Here is a 17,329-nt window from a genome sequence, read left to right on the forward strand (position 1 = left end):
GGGGTTCTCATTTAACAGATCTGGGGTGGGGCCTCAGCACTGGTGCATTTAAAAGGCTCCTCAGATGATTCTGATACACAGCTCACTTGAGAACATTGAGTTAGGGCAGTATTCTCAAACTTTAATCCGTGTATGCATCACCTCAGGATTTTGTTAAATGCAGATTCTGAATCAGCTGGTCTGGGTGAGAGTCTGCATTTCCAACAAGCTCCCAGGTGATGCCTGTGCTGCTGGTCCATGGATCACACTTTGTTACGGGGGAACAGAGCAGTGATTCTCAGATTTTAGCATGCATCAGAAAAAACTGAAGGACATGTTAAAACAGATCGTTGGGCCTTGCCCCCAGTTTCTGATTCAGTAGGTCTGATGTAGGGCCTGAGAACTTGCACTTCTGATACGTTCCCAGGTGATGCTGATGTTGCTGGATGGGGACCACACTTTGAGGCTCACTGGATTAATTTGAGCCGTTAATGGCTCTTCAGTCACAGTCTGGTGACTTGTCTGATGGAGCCCAGGGGATTTAAATGCATCGTGTCTGGGTCAGATTGCAGACTGTGTCTTGCAGACACTCCCCCAGCTCTCCACTCCCTTCACCACTGCAGAGTCTTTGCTCTCATCAGGACTTCTGCTCCTGTCCTTCACATTCGTCCATACAGAGGAGACCTGAACCTTTTTTGTTATGAATGGCCTTTTTGCATTGATCCCTGTAGGCCACCTGCTGGGTCACCAACTTGGCTCTGGGTTTGTAAAAAGGACTTGGCTCTTCGATTATACAGTCTGGGCTACGGAGAACTGGGCATTGTCTTGGAGAGGAAGGAGGGATGGTAATTGCCAGTGTGACTTGCCTTCCTTTAGCGGGCCCCATGAGCCCAGCAGGAGGCTTAGGATCTGTTAGAGCATCACTTTTCCATGTTAACTGTGCCTCACTAGGGTTTCCAGAACTTTTCCTTCTATCACAGTGAAATTCCAAAGTCCCAGGCCCTGGTTTTGCGTTGTCAGGATAGCAGAGCTCACTGTTCATTTGGAAGGTTTTCTTGTTCAGCTTAAGCCTCCTTTTTATGCATTGCCAAATTTTGAGGGTCGGTTTTTGTTTTACATCTTGGCAGCCTGTGCTGGTTAAACTTCCCATTTCATGCTGTTTGGATTTTTGAGTTCCCTGAGGGCCATTCAGGTTTTATATCTGGTCAAGGTGGTGTCTTCTGGCTCCTCCGTTCCTACTGAGGGACCAGGTGGTTTTCCAAGAAGAGATTACTCCTTTGGCCCTTTCTCCTCACACAAGAGTAATAGTTGCTTTACCTGTGTAGTGATTTTGATTGCAAGTGTGAGAGAGGCACGTGGGTTTCTGAAAGAAACTGCCTCTCTCTGCTCAGTATTCAGGGCCTGGTTAATTCTGGAGCTCTGGTTTTGGCCCTGGGTCTGGCTCAGGGTCAGAGACTCTTCAGCGTAAGCGGCGCTGGCTCCTTTTGGCGGCTTCACTGTCAGCTTTTGGGCTTCACTCAGGGCTGGATGTAAGAACAGCATGAATCATGGGAAAGAAGGAGTACCTCATGAAGCCAACAGCCGCTGCAGATACTCTCACCAGTATGACAACCGGGTTTTTACCTGCAAGGTGAGTCCACCCAGCTTCCTCCCTAGCAGCTGGCTTGCCGGCCACACTCTCCTTTTGGGAAGACTGGCTTGGGACCATTCTTTGCTGCATCCCAAAGTATTTGATACTCAAATTGAATATCTCTGGAACTTCTCTCCAGCTCTAACCATAAGAACTCACATGTCTGTTGCTGGGGACTCCTTGGTTTATTTTTTTAAGCTTCAATCCCCCTTATTTTGTTGAGCTTATATATGCAAGGGCCATCTACCTTGACTATCATTCTTTTCTTTTTTTCTTTTTTTTTTTGCCGCACCGCGCAGCTTGTGGGATTTTAGTTCCCTGACCAGGGATGGAACCTGGGCCCTTGGCAGTGAGAGTGTGGAGTCCTAACCACTGGACCGCCAGGGAATTCCCATACATTGACTATTCATTCTTAAGAGCAGAAATGCTGTTCAGAAACCCAGTTTTGATGGATTTCTCCTGTCTGTGACAGGGATATAATTTATAGCTCAGTTTTGGGGCCCGGGATGGGTATATATTCAATTCATAATCATTTAGGGCACTGACTTCCTTTTTTTTTTATTTTTTAATTTATTTTATTTTATTTTTTTTTGCGGTATGCGGGCCTCTCACTGTTGTGGCCTCTCCCGTTGTGGAGCACAGGCTCCGGACGCGCAGCCTCAGCGGCCATGGCTCACGGGCCCAGCCGCGGGGCATGTGGGATCTTCCCAGACCGGGGCACGGACCCATGTCCCCTGCATCGGCAGGCGGACTCTCAACCACTGCGCCACCAGGGAAGCCCGAGGTTTTTTTTTAAACATCTTTATTGGAGTATAATTGCTTTACAATGGTGTGTTAGCTTCTGCTTTATAACAAAGTGAATCAGCTATACATATACATATGTCCCCATATCTCCTCCCTCTTGTGTCTCCCTCCCCCCCTCCCTATCCCACCCCTCTAGGTGGTCACAAAGCACCAAGCTGATCTCCCTGTGCTATGTGGCTGCTTCCCACTAGCTAGCTATTTTACATTTGGTAGTGTATATATGTCCATGCCACTCTCTCACTTCGTCCCAGCTTACCCTTACCACTCCTCGTGTCCTCAAGTCCATTTTCTACGTCTGTGTCTTTATTCCTGTCCTGCCCCCAGGTTCTTCAGAACCATTTCTCTTTTTCTTTTTTTACATTCCATGTATATGTGTTAGCATATGGTATTTGTTTTTCTCTTTCTGACTTACTTCACTCTGTATGATGGACTCTAGGTGCATCCACCTCACTACAGATAACTCAATTTTGTTTCTTTTTATGGCTGAGTAATATTCCATTGTATATATTAGGGCACTGACCTCTTTAGAGAAAGACCTTCTTCTGCTGTGCTAAACTCAGGGTCTGTAAACCCTCCGCTGGTGTGGTTTGTGGGCAGTGGGGCTGGACAGGGATGTGGAGAGGCCAGGGGGTCTGGTGGACAGAGTAGAAGCTGGCAGAGTGCTCCATGTTTCAGGCCTGCTACGAGAGAGGCAACGAAGTCAGCGTGGTGCCCAAGACGGCTGCTTCCACTGACTCCCCCTGGATGGGTCTCGCAAAATATGCCTGGTCTGGGTGAGTTTCAGCTACCGGTTGTTTGGTGTGTTCGTCTCTCCAGGCACCTGGTGGGGTTACAGTATCTATTTGCCTTCCTTGTAGGTACGTAATTGAATGTCCCAACTGTGGCGTGGTCTATCGTAGCCGGCAGTACTGGTTTGGAAACCAAGATCCTGTGGATACAGTGGTGCGGACAGAGATTGTGCATGTGTGGCCTGGAGTAAGAGCTGTTTTATTTTCCTGTTTTCTCTTGTATTGTCCAGTCCTGTGTGTGGGAAAGCAGAACTTGTTTACAATTAAGGTTAACCATGAATTTCAATATACTGGTGGTTTAGGAAAGTGTGATCTGGAGAGACTTTCTTGTTCTAGACCCTTAAATTTTTTCCATTTCTTCTTGCATAAATATTAGAAGCACAACTTTATTTATTTATTTATTAAAAAAATATTTATTTGGCTACACCAAGTCTTAGTTTCATCATGTGGGCTCTTAGTTGCAGCATGTGGGATCTAGTTCTCCGACCAGGGATCGAACCCAGGCCCCCTGTGTTGGGAGCGTGGAGTCCTAACCACTGGACCACCAGGGAAGTCCCTAGAAGCACAACTTTAAATAAACTAAAAATTGCTGTATAGTTACATTGCCTTAGCAAATAAAACTTTATTTTTTCATATTCTCCTCACTCATTTTCCGTATGTGTATGTTTGTATAGATGCAGTTACAATTTGTGTGCCACTTTTTTCTCATACACAGTTTTGCTTTGTTTCTACATTGTTTTCACTTTTCACAGTTCTCATTGGTAATTACTGTGTAATATTCTGTCTAGTATTACAGTTCGATTTCATTCATGCTGTTTATGATTTTTTTTTTTATTATCGAAGAAAATGCTATAGTGACCATCTTCATGTAAGAGAGACTTTGTTTTGGAGTATATTCTTCTTGAAGTATATTCTGAGAAGCGGAATTACTATGGATGGACCTTTACTGTTTTTAATTTGACTTTTGAATTCAAGATGTTGGAAAAACAAATCTGTTCATGAGGCAGTGATATGGTGCTTTCATTCTGCATTAAACCACCATTCACACTTGGAATTACCCATCAGTCACAACACATCCAAAACCTTTTTCCTTCACGGAAGAAAGATAAGCGATTTTCTCTAAGGGACTTATTTTACTTGGTTGGTGTTCCCCTTGCTGGGTGATTCCGGTCAGCCTAATAGGCCTATCTGCAGATCCACCTTTTAGCTTTCCTGGATCCTGCAGATACCAGAGAACTGAAGATTTCCTTATTGTTTTGTCATCTTCTTTCCAGTTTCCAGCTGCACTGGAATTGGTTACTGCAGTGTGGTCTCATTTCTGCAGGCCATCCCCTTGACATGATGGTCGAGGCCATTCTGTCCCAAGGATTTAACGTGGTCTTGAACTAGTATAACTTTCTCACTAGACTTCTTTGATCAATATCTTTTGTTTTCGATCTGTGTTCTTTCTTGTAAAAGCTGTCATCCTTGTGGTAGTTTATATTCCAAGAAAACAGAAATACGAGTTTATTTTTAGGCTGTATTCCTCATAGTCCTTGGGATTAGGGAATATAGGCTCCTCCCCTTCTCTTTGTTCACTCATTCATCACCATACATTGTTGAGTACTATGTGCCCAGAACTGAACTAGATACTTACAAAAAAGAAAAAGGATTATTGTTCTCAGTTCAGTCTAATAGGGAGTTGGATGTATAAAGAGACATTGCACTTACATGTGGAAATAGGATTTCTAGAGATGTGCAGATATTAGAGGAACTGAGATGAAGGGTTCCTAACCCAGTCTGGGGTGGGAGGCCTCCTGGAAGAGATGTCCTCTTCTTTTTTAAATAATTTATGTTAACCCTCTTATTTATTCACTTATTTTGGCTGCATTGGGTCTTCATTGCTGTGCTCGGGCTTTCTCTAGTTGCAGCGAATGGGGGCTACTCTTCGTTGTGGTGCGCGGCTTCTCATTGTGGTGGCTTCTCTTGTTGTGAAGCACGGGCTCGTGGTCTTCAGTAGTTGTAGCACGTGGGCTCAGTAGTTGTGGTGCACAGGCTTAGTTGCTCCGTGGCATGTGGTATCTTCCCAGACCAGGGCTCGAACCCGTGTCCCCTGCATTGGCAGGCGGATTCTTAACCACTGCGCCACCAGGGAAGCCTGAGGTGTCCTCTTTACATAAGTATTTCCTGGGTTGTGTATCTCACTTACAGCAAAGTAAGTTCTGAATTGAACAGTTGTACACCAAGTGTTATGGTCACCTTGAAGAGAATAATAATATCAGCAATGACTCATGGGTGTGATATTGTCTAGAAGCCAGAGGGATTCCTGGCCCATCCCCGTTCTTCTCTGCCAGGGAGTTTGTGGTTCTGAGTTGGCTGTGATGAGTGTATAACTTGTTTGAGACCCCTCTCTCTCCTTCTTTTTACTCCCTTTGCTCAGAGCATGATGGGAACCTGCATTTTCATTTCAGACTGATGGATTTCTGAAGGACAACAACAATGCTGCCCAGCGCCTCTTGGATGGGATGAACTTCATGGCTCAGTCGGTGTCTGAGCTTAGCCTTGGGCCCACCAAGGCTGTGACGTCCTGGCTGACAGACCAGATCGCCCCTGCCTACTGGAGGCCCAACTCCCAGATCCTGGTATGGTGTGGCAGGATGCCCTGCATCCCTGGCACGGCCCATTCTGCTTGTGCCGCTTTGCCCTGTCCTAAGCTTGCTCTGTGAGGGAGGCTCTGAATTTCTCTCTCGGATTAGCTCTCAGAGTGTTGGAAAGGGTGGGGTATGCTGAGGCAGCCAGTGTCCTCTTTGCCCACTGATTTCCCTTTGTTATTTTGCAAGTATTTTCCTTGCGGTGGATTTTAGTTTCTTTCCCTGCAAGGGCCAGTTATTATTGGTCAGATGTCTGAGGTCATACATATAGAATCTGGAGGAAAAGGGGCCATTAGAGGTCATTTAGGGTCATCCTCAGCTTGAGACATAAACCTCATGGCACCTACAGAAAGGGAGCACCCAGCTTTGGCCCAAGCACTTGTGACAGGAAACCCGTTCCTCATCAGCTTCCCAGAGGCTCTTTTGAGAAGCCGTGAAAGCAGTGGATCCTCATGGCTCTCTTAGCTGGGATTGGTGTAGTCCCTTCTGGAACCCTGTGACTCAGCCAGATGGATTTGGTACCTTTCCAGGCACTTCTTGGAAGAAAATGTTAATCACAGCTGTGCTTCAGTAGTGGGTATTTTCATGTGGCTGGAGATCTTAGGTCCCATCCTTTGGGATCATCGGGGTCCTGCCATTCCCAGATGGTCCTGGGCATCTCCCCTGGGTTGACTTTCTCAGCTGAGCAGACATGAATGTTACCTGCCTCTCTGTTTTGGGCTTGGAACAGAGCTGCAACAAGTGCGCTACATCCTTTAAAGATAACGACACCAAGCATCACTGCCGGGCCTGTGGGGAGGGCTTCTGTGACAGCTGTTCATCCAAGACCCGGCCAGTGCCGGAGCGGGGCTGGGGCCCTGCGCCCGTGCGGGTGTGTGACAACTGCTATGAAGCCAGGAATTCCCAGTTAGGTAACGTGGGGCCCGGGAACTGCATGGGTGGAGGGGGAACCTCTCTCCTTGGCACTGGGTGTTGGGAACGGGACTCCCACCTGCCTGACCCTGTTCCTCACCACGTCACTCTTCTGAGAGTAGTTGCTCCCCGGTCTTGCCCAGTCATCCTCTAAGCTCTTTGTTAACAGGGTCCTGGGGTGCTATTCCTTGCGGGGCGGGGGGGAGGGGGCGTGTTAAACCTGTCCTGTGTTTACCACAGGCTTTAGACTGAGTCTTATCTCTGGAGGAGGTTCTAGGTCATGCTCCTTGAACCCTTCTGGCTCACTGTAAAGGAAGGTTATAAAATAGCCCCAGAGGGTTGAGGTAAAGGACTAACAGATCTCACCGGCTGCAGTGTTGGTGCCCATAGCCCAGACCCTTGCCATCCTTGCAGGACAGCACAGTGGTACCCTGGGAGAAGCATCCAGAATGCTCTGCTGTTGCCCCTGAGTTCTCCATTTGGGAAATGACTAAGAGATAACAGCTTTTCCTTCATCATTGTCTGCAGATGTTACTGAGGCACAGGCGGACGATGAAGGCGGGACGCTGATTGCTCGGAAGGTGGGCGAGGCCGTGCAGAACACTTTGGGAGCTGTGGTGACAGCCATTGACATACCACTAGGTGGGCCTGGCAGTGCCTCTCTTGGGTGCAGTGTACGTGGGATGAGGGCTTTCATAGGGCCTTGGGCTGTTGTTTTGTCAAAGTCTTACTGACCTAGATTGAGTTGGGCAGCAAGGAAGTGACTGAAAATTTACATTTGCTTCTGCTGAATACCTTGGTGGTTTCATGTTTATTCCTGGAGGCCATCCTCTTATATCATTTATTGCTGCATAACAAACTACCTGAAAATGTAAAGGCTTAAAACAACCCGCATTTTATCATGTCTCACAGGAAGGGCAATTATTTTGCTCCAAGTGGCATTGACTGGAATTACTGCTGGATTTTCCAGTTTGGTAGCTGGACTGGTCTCGAGGGGCCAAGCCAACCTCACTTACATGCTGGGTAGCCTGGCAGGGATGCCTCGAAGGCTGGGCTCAGGAGAACTCCCCCCGCCATTCCCCATATTCTCCAGGCCTCTCCACGTGGTTTCTCCAGTGGTAGTGGGCTTCTTACATGGTGGCTCAGGACTCTGAGACAGGCCTGGGCCTAGAAACTGGCTCTTCTGCTACAGTCTGCTGTAGTCACAGAGCCTGCCGAGATTCGAGGGAGGGGGCAGGTTATCAAAGAATCTGTGGCTGTCTTTAATCCGCCACACCAGCCAAACTGTTATTCCTTTAAGATTTAAGACAGCCACTCACCTCTGAATGTGAGGGGTGCTTATAACCAGGATGGGAAGAGGGAGAGGAAGGGAAGCCCCGCCAGCGTGTGGAGGGCTTAGGCAGGGCTGGCCGGGCCTAGGGTATTTAAGCCCATTGTAGGGGAGAGACCAAGGGTTCCTGGGTGGGTGTGATGGAAATTGCTTGCATTAGATTTAATCACTGTGGCTCACAGAATGAGCTGATGATGAGTTTTTGACTTCAGGGTGTGGGAATAGATGGATTTGTCGAGGCTTGATGCTCAGGTTGCATCTGCTCTCACGGGTAACCGGGAGAGGCAGGGGCTGCCCTTGGCACAAAGTCTGCCGACTGTGCTCACAGGTGCTCACCTGCTGAGCACTCACTGGCCATTGGGTCCCAGTGCATCAGACACATTATTTCTTGTAATCCTGTAACCACTTTTGAAGGTGTGTTGTTAAAGATGAGTAAACTAAGGCCCTGAGAATTTAAGGAACTTCTTAATCCCGCAGCTACCAACTGACTTAGGCTCAGTGGAACTGGGGTGAAGGTATGTCCTGACTCCAAAGCCCAAACTTTATTGTTACTCCATTGGTTCTTAATTCAGCCCCACTTTAGGCTCACTTGGAGAGCTTAGTAGATACACAAATGTCAGTGCCTAGGTCCCAGCCCCAGAGATCCTGACCTGGGTGGTAGGCGGTGAAGGAGACCTGGGTGGAAGGGGGTGATCTGTGTGCAGTTAGACTGAGAGCCAGTGAAGTGTCTGCGGATGGCTTCTTGCCTCGTGGAACTCGGGGTGATGGGTCCCACGTGTGCCGCCTGCCATGGTTCCTTCCGTGCTGCAGGTCTGGTGAAGGATGCGGCCAGGCCGGCGTACTGGGTACCAGACCATGAGATCCTGCACTGCCATAACTGCCGGAAGGAGTTCAGCGTCAAGCTTTCCAAGCACCACTGCCGGGCCTGCGGACAGGGCTTCTGTGACGAGTGTTCCCATGACCGACGGGCTGTCCCCTCTCGAGGCTGGGACCATCCTGTCCGAGTCTGCTTTAACTGCAATAAAAAGCCTGGTGACCTTTAACCCCAGCTCCCTCTCCGAGTCCTTCACAATTCCTTAGGTTCTCAGGGTTAGAAATGAAATCTCGCTGAGGTAGGCCCTCCTCCTGGTCACCTGTTGTGGTATGTGTCCTCTCTGCTCATCCTGAGGCCACTTTCCCACGGTGGGGGGTAGGACAGATGGCGAGCCAGGGTGAGCCTGGTGGCGGGCCTGAAAGCACGAACCCCTCAGGGCAGGGGACCGAGCAGCTTATAGCGAAGGGGAACGAACCTGAATCCATCGCATTTTATTTCAGTTAAAAATTATACATAACACACACACACACACACACACACACACACACACACACACACACACACACACACACACACACACACACACACACACACACACACAAAACCTGTATATACATATGAAAGGAACATGGAGTGTATTCAGGCTGCTGCTGGCTGTGAAGACCTGCACAGTCTGTCCCCAGCACAGAATCAGGTGGCAGTGGCAGCAGGTCTTCCCCACAAAACCGAGCCATGTCCAAGGCCACTGCGTTGCTAGTCACCTTTTGCTGCTTCTTTCCGAGCCTTCGAAGCCTTCATGCCCCTTAGCTGCTGGGGCAAGTGAGCTTCCCAGGTACTTCTCACTTGGGATAGCCTGTGGAGGATCTCCCTGGGCCCTCCAGAGTCGGATCCCAATTCCTTGCCTAGGCCTGTCGTGGTCAGAGACCACCCAGCTTAGCATGCAGGTCATGGATGGGTGGCAGGTGGGGGGTACGGTCCTCAGACCTCAGAAGTCCAAGTGCAGGTGACGCGATGGCCCTCATACAGGGGGAACACGGAAGGAGATGGGCCTTCCCCAGTGTTTCCTGCTTGTTGATGCTTCCGTCTATGCGAGCACTTGGCTTTCCCTGCCCAGAAATAGAGCACCTGCTTCCCTCCCCTACCAACCCCCTTGAGCCCACCATCTACTGAGTGTTGCACTAGGGTTTTTGCTTGTTTTGAAGCATCTTAATTCTTTATTCCCAGACACACGACCCCTCTAGCTATTGGAGGGGTGATCATGAGAAATATTCCAGGGAAACAGAGCACAGAATGGACTGTTAGTGGGGTTTTTTTTTTAAGTATATATAAGTATTTCAACAGACCACTAAGAAAAAATTCTCTCTCCGGTCCTGGCAAGAGAAATCAGATGAACTTTGTTTCTCAAGAGCTGGGACATCCATTTCTATCGTGACTGGAAAGAGACTGTTGTGCTGAAATGCTGTCATCATGGTGGATTTTATCGTCAGTGGCCAAAAATGAAGAATTAAAAGTGACACAGTTCTTGCCTGAACTGGTGGGTGGGCCGAGCTTCAGGGAGGTGCGTGGCGTGAGTGTTACTGTAACGTGAGCCCTGGAATGTGTTGGTCCCTCTCAGACCTGCTTCCTTACTGCCTCCTATGGCCTATGACCGAGGCCCTGCTCTAGTACTGTGTATTATTAAATTCGCCGTTATAAAGGAATCTTCCTGCGGAATATGGACTGTGCTGCTTCTTTCCTTTAACTTCATCCGTGTATCTTGCTACCTCTTTCTAGTTAAGAAAGTAGCTGGTGGCTTTTAGAGCAGAAGCCAAGTGAGAGGTATATTTTACCTGTAAATACCTCAGTTTATTCCCCGGCAAATCCTCTGTCATCACAGAAGAGAGTAGGTGTTACTAGTGACCTATGGAAACCCTGGGAAAAGACTTTTCTCGCTTTGTACCTGTCGCTCTTTGTTCCTCTGCCCTGCCTTGCTTTGTCTGTTCAGCTCCTGTTGAACAACCGCTATCCACTGTCTCCTGTTCTGTCATTTAGGGGCGCCCCTGAGCATGGGAGGATGCTGGACCACATAGGGAGGATGCATAAAAGTCTTCCGAACTCTCTTCCTTACACTAGTCAGACCGGTAGAGGAAAAGAAGGTAACCCGGTGTCACAAATAACCAAAGGTTCTCTTTTCTTGCCCTACATACCCAGGGTTCATCTTTTTCTTTTCTTTTTTTAAAAAATTAATAATTTTTTTTGCGGTCCGCGGGCTTCTCACTGTTGTGGCCTCTCCCGTTGCGGAGCACAGGCTCCGGACGTGCAGGCTCAGCGGCCATGGCTCACGGGCCCAGCCGCTCTGCGGCATGTGGGATCTTCCCGGACCAGGGCACGAACCCGTGTCCCCTGCATCGGCAGGCAGACTCAACCACTGCGCCACCAGGGAAGCCCCAAAATTAATTAATTTATTTTTGGCTGCATTGGGTCTTTGTTGCTGCACCCGGGCTTTCTCTACTTGCAGCGAGCGGGGGCTACTCTTTGTTGCGGTGCACTGGCTCTAGGCACGTGGGCTTCAGTAGTTGTGGCACACGGGCTCAGTGGCTGTGGCTCATGGGCTCTAGAGTACAGGCTCAGTAGTTGTGTCACATGGGTTTAGTTGCTCTCAGCATGTGGGATCTTCCCAGGCCAAGGCTTGAACCCATGTGCCCTGCACTGGCAAGTGAATTCTTAACCACTGCACCACCAGGGAAGTCCCAGAAAATTATCTTAAGGAGATCTTAAACTTCCAGAGGAAAATAAAAATTCCATTCCCTCCAACACATGGGGCCTAATAGATTTCTTGAGCAGGAGACCCCGTTGGCTTTGCTACTTATTAGCAGGAGACCTTGGACAAATTGCTTTATTCTCAGCTTTTTCTTTGGTATATAGGAGTGACCTTCACGTGCTTCGTAGGGTTCTAAGAATTAAAAGGGAATAATGCTGGCAAAAATTGTTCATTCAACATACTAAGTGTCTAGATGTGGCAAGTGCTGGGGAAACTAAGCTTCCTCGAGGTTTCTGTGAAGCTGAGACTCAACAGATGAAAGGAGTGGAGGACAGCTTGAGCAGAGGCCCAGATGACGGAGGGACTTGCAACATGTGTCCTGAGAGCACCAGGTGGGAGGTGGAGAAGGGGCAACAGAGTGAGGCACATGTGACCATATCTCAAGATGCCGCACATCTTATTCCGAGGTACAAGAAGGCGTTGAGTGCAGAGATCTTTGGGAAGGTCATTCCCGTGGCAGTGGCCATGTGGTGGGTAGCCTGGAGAGGCAGACTTAAAGGAGTGGGCCCAGGGAATTCCCTGGAGGTCCAGTGGTTAGGACTGTGCTTTCAATGCCAACGGCCCAGGTTCAATCCCTGGTCGGGGAACTAAGATCCCACAAGCAGCGTGGCGTGGCCAAAGAAAATAAATAAAAATGAAAGGAAAGGCTTTTACTAACATATATGAATGGAGAAATGGAAGAAGAAACTGAGTTTAGCCTGCAGTTGTTTTCAGAGGTGGTAACATGGAAGATTTAGACCAGGGCAGATCGAGGGCTGACAGGTAAGTGGGGCTTACTTGGTCTCTGGGTGTCCTTGTTGGGGGACACCAAGTGTTGATCTGTGGACATTTCTGGTAACCAGTTTGTGCCACTGTTCTCATCTGTTTAGAAGGCTACAGCAAGCAAACAGCAAAGGGTTTATTGGAGCTCAGTGCTGCTGCCACCACCCCCTGCTCGTTCGCTACCTTTCACTGTCACCTGGGGAATGGGGCAAAATGCCCTAACAGACCTGCAAGTGAAAAATGCTTCCAGACTGTGCAACATACTAATCTTTGGGACACTAAGAAGCAAACATACCAAAATGCTTAATCAGCTTCTCTGCTGAGTTTAACCACTTCTCATATACTCTAGACCAGGGGTCCCCAACCCCTGGGCCGCAGACCCGTATTGGCTGGTGGCCTGTTAGGATCTGGGCCGCGCAGCGGGAGGTGAGCTGCGGGCAAGCGAAGCTTCATCTGCCGTTGTTCCCCCACCCCGCCCCCCACCCTGGTCCGTGGAAAAACCGTCTTCTGCAAAACGGGTCCCTGGTGCCAAAAAGGTTGGGGACTGTTGCTCTAGACCAAATGTTAGGTGCAGTGACTGCTCACTAAAGATAAAGAACAGATTTTGAGATGTCCCCCACCTCCTTTTCTTAAAAGCCTAAGGGAAACATAAAACTAATTCTTTGACAACTGTATTTGCCTAGCAAGAAATTTGGGCTATGGCACAGCTGATGAGTTAGGGAGGTATATAGGGATAGAGCCCCACATGTCAGAACTCACCAGGTATTCTGAGTAGTCAGTCGTCTCCACTGTCTGTGAGATCAAAGTTGGACTGAATAGCCACAGCTCCATTGAAATAGTACAGAATAGTGGCAAAGGCTCTTCACCAGAGGTGCAATACCAGTGACTGTAAAGAGCAGATCATGTAGTGAACAAACTAGTATGTTGTGAGAACTTTTAACTTTGGGGGCAAAAGTATGAGTGATATTAGGGTCATGGCTCAGCACTTATGCTTTTTTGTGCTCTTGGGGAGAGGCATGTCACCAAAATTAATCCAAAAGACCCTGCTGTGACTGCGGTCACCAGGACCCTTCAATCATACAGCTATTTCCTGGGACCTATGTGCAGGCTGGTATGCCAAGGCTGTAAAGATACAGGGGTGGTGTCTCAAAGATTAAACAAACACCTAAGAAATTCGGTAACTGGCAAGCTTCTTAGTCTTTGGTGAGTGCCAGAAAAGTTCATTTACTTAGCAATTAAATATGAAATGTTAGCACTGCATGTTTACACTCGCACCAAGCCACTTTGTGATTTCTCCTTAGCACTAGCTGTGTGTGATACACAAGTACTGTTAGCAAATAGAGGAGTGTGGAAAGTAGAGAACGTGATCTCTTCTGGTTCCAAGTCCCAGCTCTCCACTTAACAGGTCTGCGTGGAGGCAAGTCATTCAATTTCTCTGTGCCCAGAAAATGATGCTTATAGTTTTTATGTTATTACTACTGTCCTACCTCCTTCATACGTTGTTTTAAGGATCAAGTCAGCTAAGGTGGAGGAAAGTTATTTATAAAACCTAAGGCACTAAAAGTATTTGTTGTCACATATTGCTCATCTACCAGATGACCAATCTGATAACTCTCTTGTTTTCTGGATTGCTCTCTCTGTACCTAGTAGGGTTCTGGCAGGACACAGATGCATAACACTCAAGGGGGTAGCTGAAGAGAGTTCAACTGGTGAAGCACCCTGGGCTAGCAACAGTGAGATGCAATTATCAGCTGTAGGTCTGAAGGGACAAATGGAGAGAAGTTATTGGAATCCAGAGAGCTGTGTTCCAGCAGAAGCTGTAGACTTGGGTAGAGGAACACAACCACAGCCCACCACACTCCAGCAGAAGGGGAGTCAGGGAACTAACAATCCCTCAGTCTTCTGCCTTCTGCTTTCCTGCTGCTACACCCCATAGGCTGAACCCACCCTGGGCCAGGGAGCCTGCTGAGGTAGTCCATAGCTTCTTGGGGCACAGGAGCAAGTGGAAGCTTCCCAGCAGAGCCATAAAAACTGGTCTCAGTTTCTTCCTCACACTGGGTTTGAGCAGATGTTGGTCTGATGCTACAGCAGCCAAGCATCACAATCTTCTAAACCATTAACAGAAGCAACATGCCATGTCTGGTTCTTTCTACGTTCTAGTTTATTGTTTGGTAGAAAGGCTCTTTGTATTAACGCGTTGTATAAACATCTCACAAACTGCTTCTCCTAGATTACAAAAGTCAAAGCCAATTTTCTTCGAGATGGGGCCCTTGAATCTGACATTCAGGTCACCATGATAGAAACAGGAGCTGCTGTACCTAACATTCTGGAAGGTACTTCAACATATGCATGCTAAGGCCTGTCTAGCATCTAAAAGGATCCATCTTTCCTTACAATGCCTATACATGGTAATGAATGAGAATCCCAGAGATCTGACACTGGTTATCGAGTGAGTTTGAGAAGGCTAATTTAATGATTCCCAACTCAGCCGTAAAATCTCTAGAGACTCAGATAAATGACTCCCCCTTCTCTCCAGCTGGCTTTCTCAAGTATAGATGCATGTCTTTCTGGGACCCAGGCACTGACTGTCAACAGTCTCACCCAGTTTCATCATTAGGCTTCTTGAAAGGGCTTTTGGTGAAAGCAGCAGCTTTAGTTATTGTCAATCTTCAGCCCTTAGAAAAGTATTTTTTGTTAAAAAAAAAAGGTGAAGGAACTATTCTAAGGAATTCAACAAGGAAATAGGTACCTTTTATGAAAAGGACTTTTAAGCTTCTTGAACCCACAACTTAACTGAAATAACTGAAGTGTCTCCACGTAACATATAGCACCTTTTCCCCGGCAGCTGGACGGATGGGATATGCATACACAAGGGCATCCATCTGAAATGCCCTCACTGAAAATGGCAATTGTGGCAAAAATATGGCTACCTATGCTCCCCTGAGTCACATCCACGGCTCTCCAGGCTGCAACCTGCAGAATTAGCTGTAGGAGAAGCAGTAAAGGTCCTGTCGGATGGCCATGAGCAGCCCTGGCGCTCCCCGGAAGCCCCCAAGCCGAGAAGAGAAGGCCACACTGGGAATGTCGGCCTTGGAAGTGGGGTGTGGGGAGGGTATGGTTCTGAGCAGCTGGGCATCATGGAGGCTCCAGATTCTCGTGTAGCAGTCCTGGCCCACTAAGAAAGAGGGAAGACACGCGGCAAGTTAGTGAGAGAATGCAGAGAGCCTGTGTACCTGTGGCCCTGGCTTCTATGATTCCTAAGGGCTAAAGGTGATTTCACATGAGCCAAACAAACTCACAAATGGAAATTATTTCTACTGATAAGATGTCCCTTTTGAAAATTAAAGTTACAGGACTTCCCTGGTGGTGCAATGGTTAAGAATCCACCTGCCAATGCAGGGGACACGGGTTCAAGCCCTGGTCCAGGAAGATCCCACATGCCGTGGAGCAGCTAAGTCCGTGCGCCACAACTACTGAGCCTGCTACAACTATTGAAGCCTGCGTGCCTAGAGCCTGTGCTCCACAACAAGAGAAGTCACCACAATGATAAGCCCACGCACCGCAATGAAGAGTAGCCCCCACCCGCCGCAACTAGAGAAAGCCTGTGCACAGCAACGAAGACCCAACGCAGCCATAAATGAATGAATGAATGAATAAGAAAAAGAAAATTAAAGTTACAGGTTGCCCTGGTGCTCTAGAACCACTGATTGCAGGTGTTCAAAGTGACAAGATGCACTGGCTGGCTGTGACACCCTGGGGTGTTCACGGGGCATCTTGGCTATCAGGTGACCCATTCTGCTTTTCTTGGTCACAAGGGCTATTCAAGAGGGAGCCCAGGCCACCTGTTCTAGATGACATGCAGCTGATTTCCTTTTTATGAGAGAGTAACCAGGAAGATCTCATAACTTCATTACATCCTGGGGACAAATCAGGTGACAACTCTCCCCAGAGCATTTTCTGGTTTAATGATTCAGTTCATAAGACTTCATAGTCTTTCAGGCTTCATAGTTGAGAGGAATCTGATACCTGACACCACTGGTTACAGCAACTCAGATAGGAAATATGTGCTACTGGAGATCTTCAGGGCGAGAAGGGCAGACCTTAGGCAGCATGGATTTTAGTGTGCTTTTGACCATATGAGTTGACTCTATGACCTTAGCTGTAGTTCATTCAGGTTGTACAATTCAAGGATTACTGCAGCCAGCCCACTCCCCACATCTGCCTCTCAACAAGGCTCATATCTTTTCTACTGTCCAGAACACAGAAACTCTCTGGAGATGAAAATTTGTGGAAAACAGACTTAAGGAAGCTAATTACTGGTGGTGGTGACAGTAGTAAACAAGTCTAAGGAAGTTCTAGCCAAGTGATGCTTCTTAGCCACAGAAAGTTTCATCGCAAATAAATACTTTCCATAGGAATATTAGAAAATTTGACATCTGTGAAGACTGGAAACATATTCCTTAATGCCAAGGGCCTACTATTTCGTTTGTCAAACTGCCAAATAATCATATAATCTGTGATCAACTTGTTAACTCCTTTCAAGGGGGTTTGGTGCTAGAAAGCTCTGCTTCTATTCTACAAATCATGGGTTCACAGCAGTGGTGTTAAAGGAACCAGGTTCCTTTACAATGACCTCCATCTCTTTTCTTAGCATCCTCTGGTGGAAACGGGAGCACAAAGAACAGGGAGCTCAAGCTTTTCGACAGGACAGCTGCAAGATGGGATTGAGGGTCACACTGAATGCTGACCTGGTGAATAGGCTTAAACTCCACACCCAGGTCTCCTAAACCACTGTTTTATTGCTCCTCACTCATCTGTAACTGAAGTGACATTTGCCCAGTCACGTGGGGACACAGGGCTATCCACCTGGTGAGTGTTAA

At 47.9% G+C, this 17,329-nt stretch overlaps 2 protein-coding genes across 14 annotated transcripts in view; one reads left to right on the plus strand and one right to left on the minus strand.

The window, feature by feature from the left end:
• ZFYVE1 (zinc finger FYVE-type containing 1) overlaps positions 1–10,600 on the plus strand; it is a 74,323-nt gene extending 63,723 nt beyond the window's left edge. For all 5 annotated transcript variants that reach the window (XM_067731225.1, XM_067731215.1, XM_067731202.1 and 2 more), the window contains 7 exons: positions 1,501–1,609; positions 3,089–3,186; positions 3,271–3,388; positions 5,652–5,822; positions 6,562–6,742; positions 7,272–7,385; positions 8,884–10,600. In XM_067731225.1, the coding sequence (XP_067587326.1) occupies positions 1,501–1,609; positions 3,089–3,186; positions 3,271–3,388; positions 5,652–5,822; positions 6,562–6,742; positions 7,272–7,385; positions 8,884–9,116 (1,024 nt within the window). In that variant the 3' untranslated portion in view covers positions 9,117–10,600. The remainder of the gene's footprint in view (positions 1–1,500; positions 1,610–3,088; positions 3,187–3,270; positions 3,389–5,651; positions 5,823–6,561; positions 6,743–7,271; positions 7,386–8,883) is intronic.
• Positions 10,601–12,547: 1,947 nt separating this feature from the next.
• DCAF4 (DDB1 and CUL4 associated factor 4) overlaps positions 12,548–17,329 on the minus strand; it is a 31,559-nt gene continuing 26,777 nt past the window's right edge. For 6 of the 9 annotated variants that reach the window (XM_067731332.1, XM_067731373.1, XM_067731364.1 and 3 more), the window contains one exon: positions 14,588–15,624. In XM_067731332.1, the coding sequence (XP_067587433.1) occupies positions 15,431–15,624 (194 nt within the window). In that variant the 3' untranslated portion in view covers positions 14,588–15,430. Of the gene's footprint in view, positions 13,336–14,587; positions 15,625–17,329 lie in introns of those variants that run through there. The other 3 variants (XM_067731382.1, XM_067731353.1, XR_010942054.1) reach the window with 2 other exon arrangements.

This window comes from Pseudorca crassidens, chromosome 1 (assembly GCF_039906515.1).
Source record: "Pseudorca crassidens isolate mPseCra1 chromosome 1, mPseCra1.hap1, whole genome shotgun sequence".
Lineage (NCBI taxonomy): Eukaryota > Metazoa > Chordata > Mammalia > Artiodactyla > Delphinidae > Pseudorca > Pseudorca crassidens.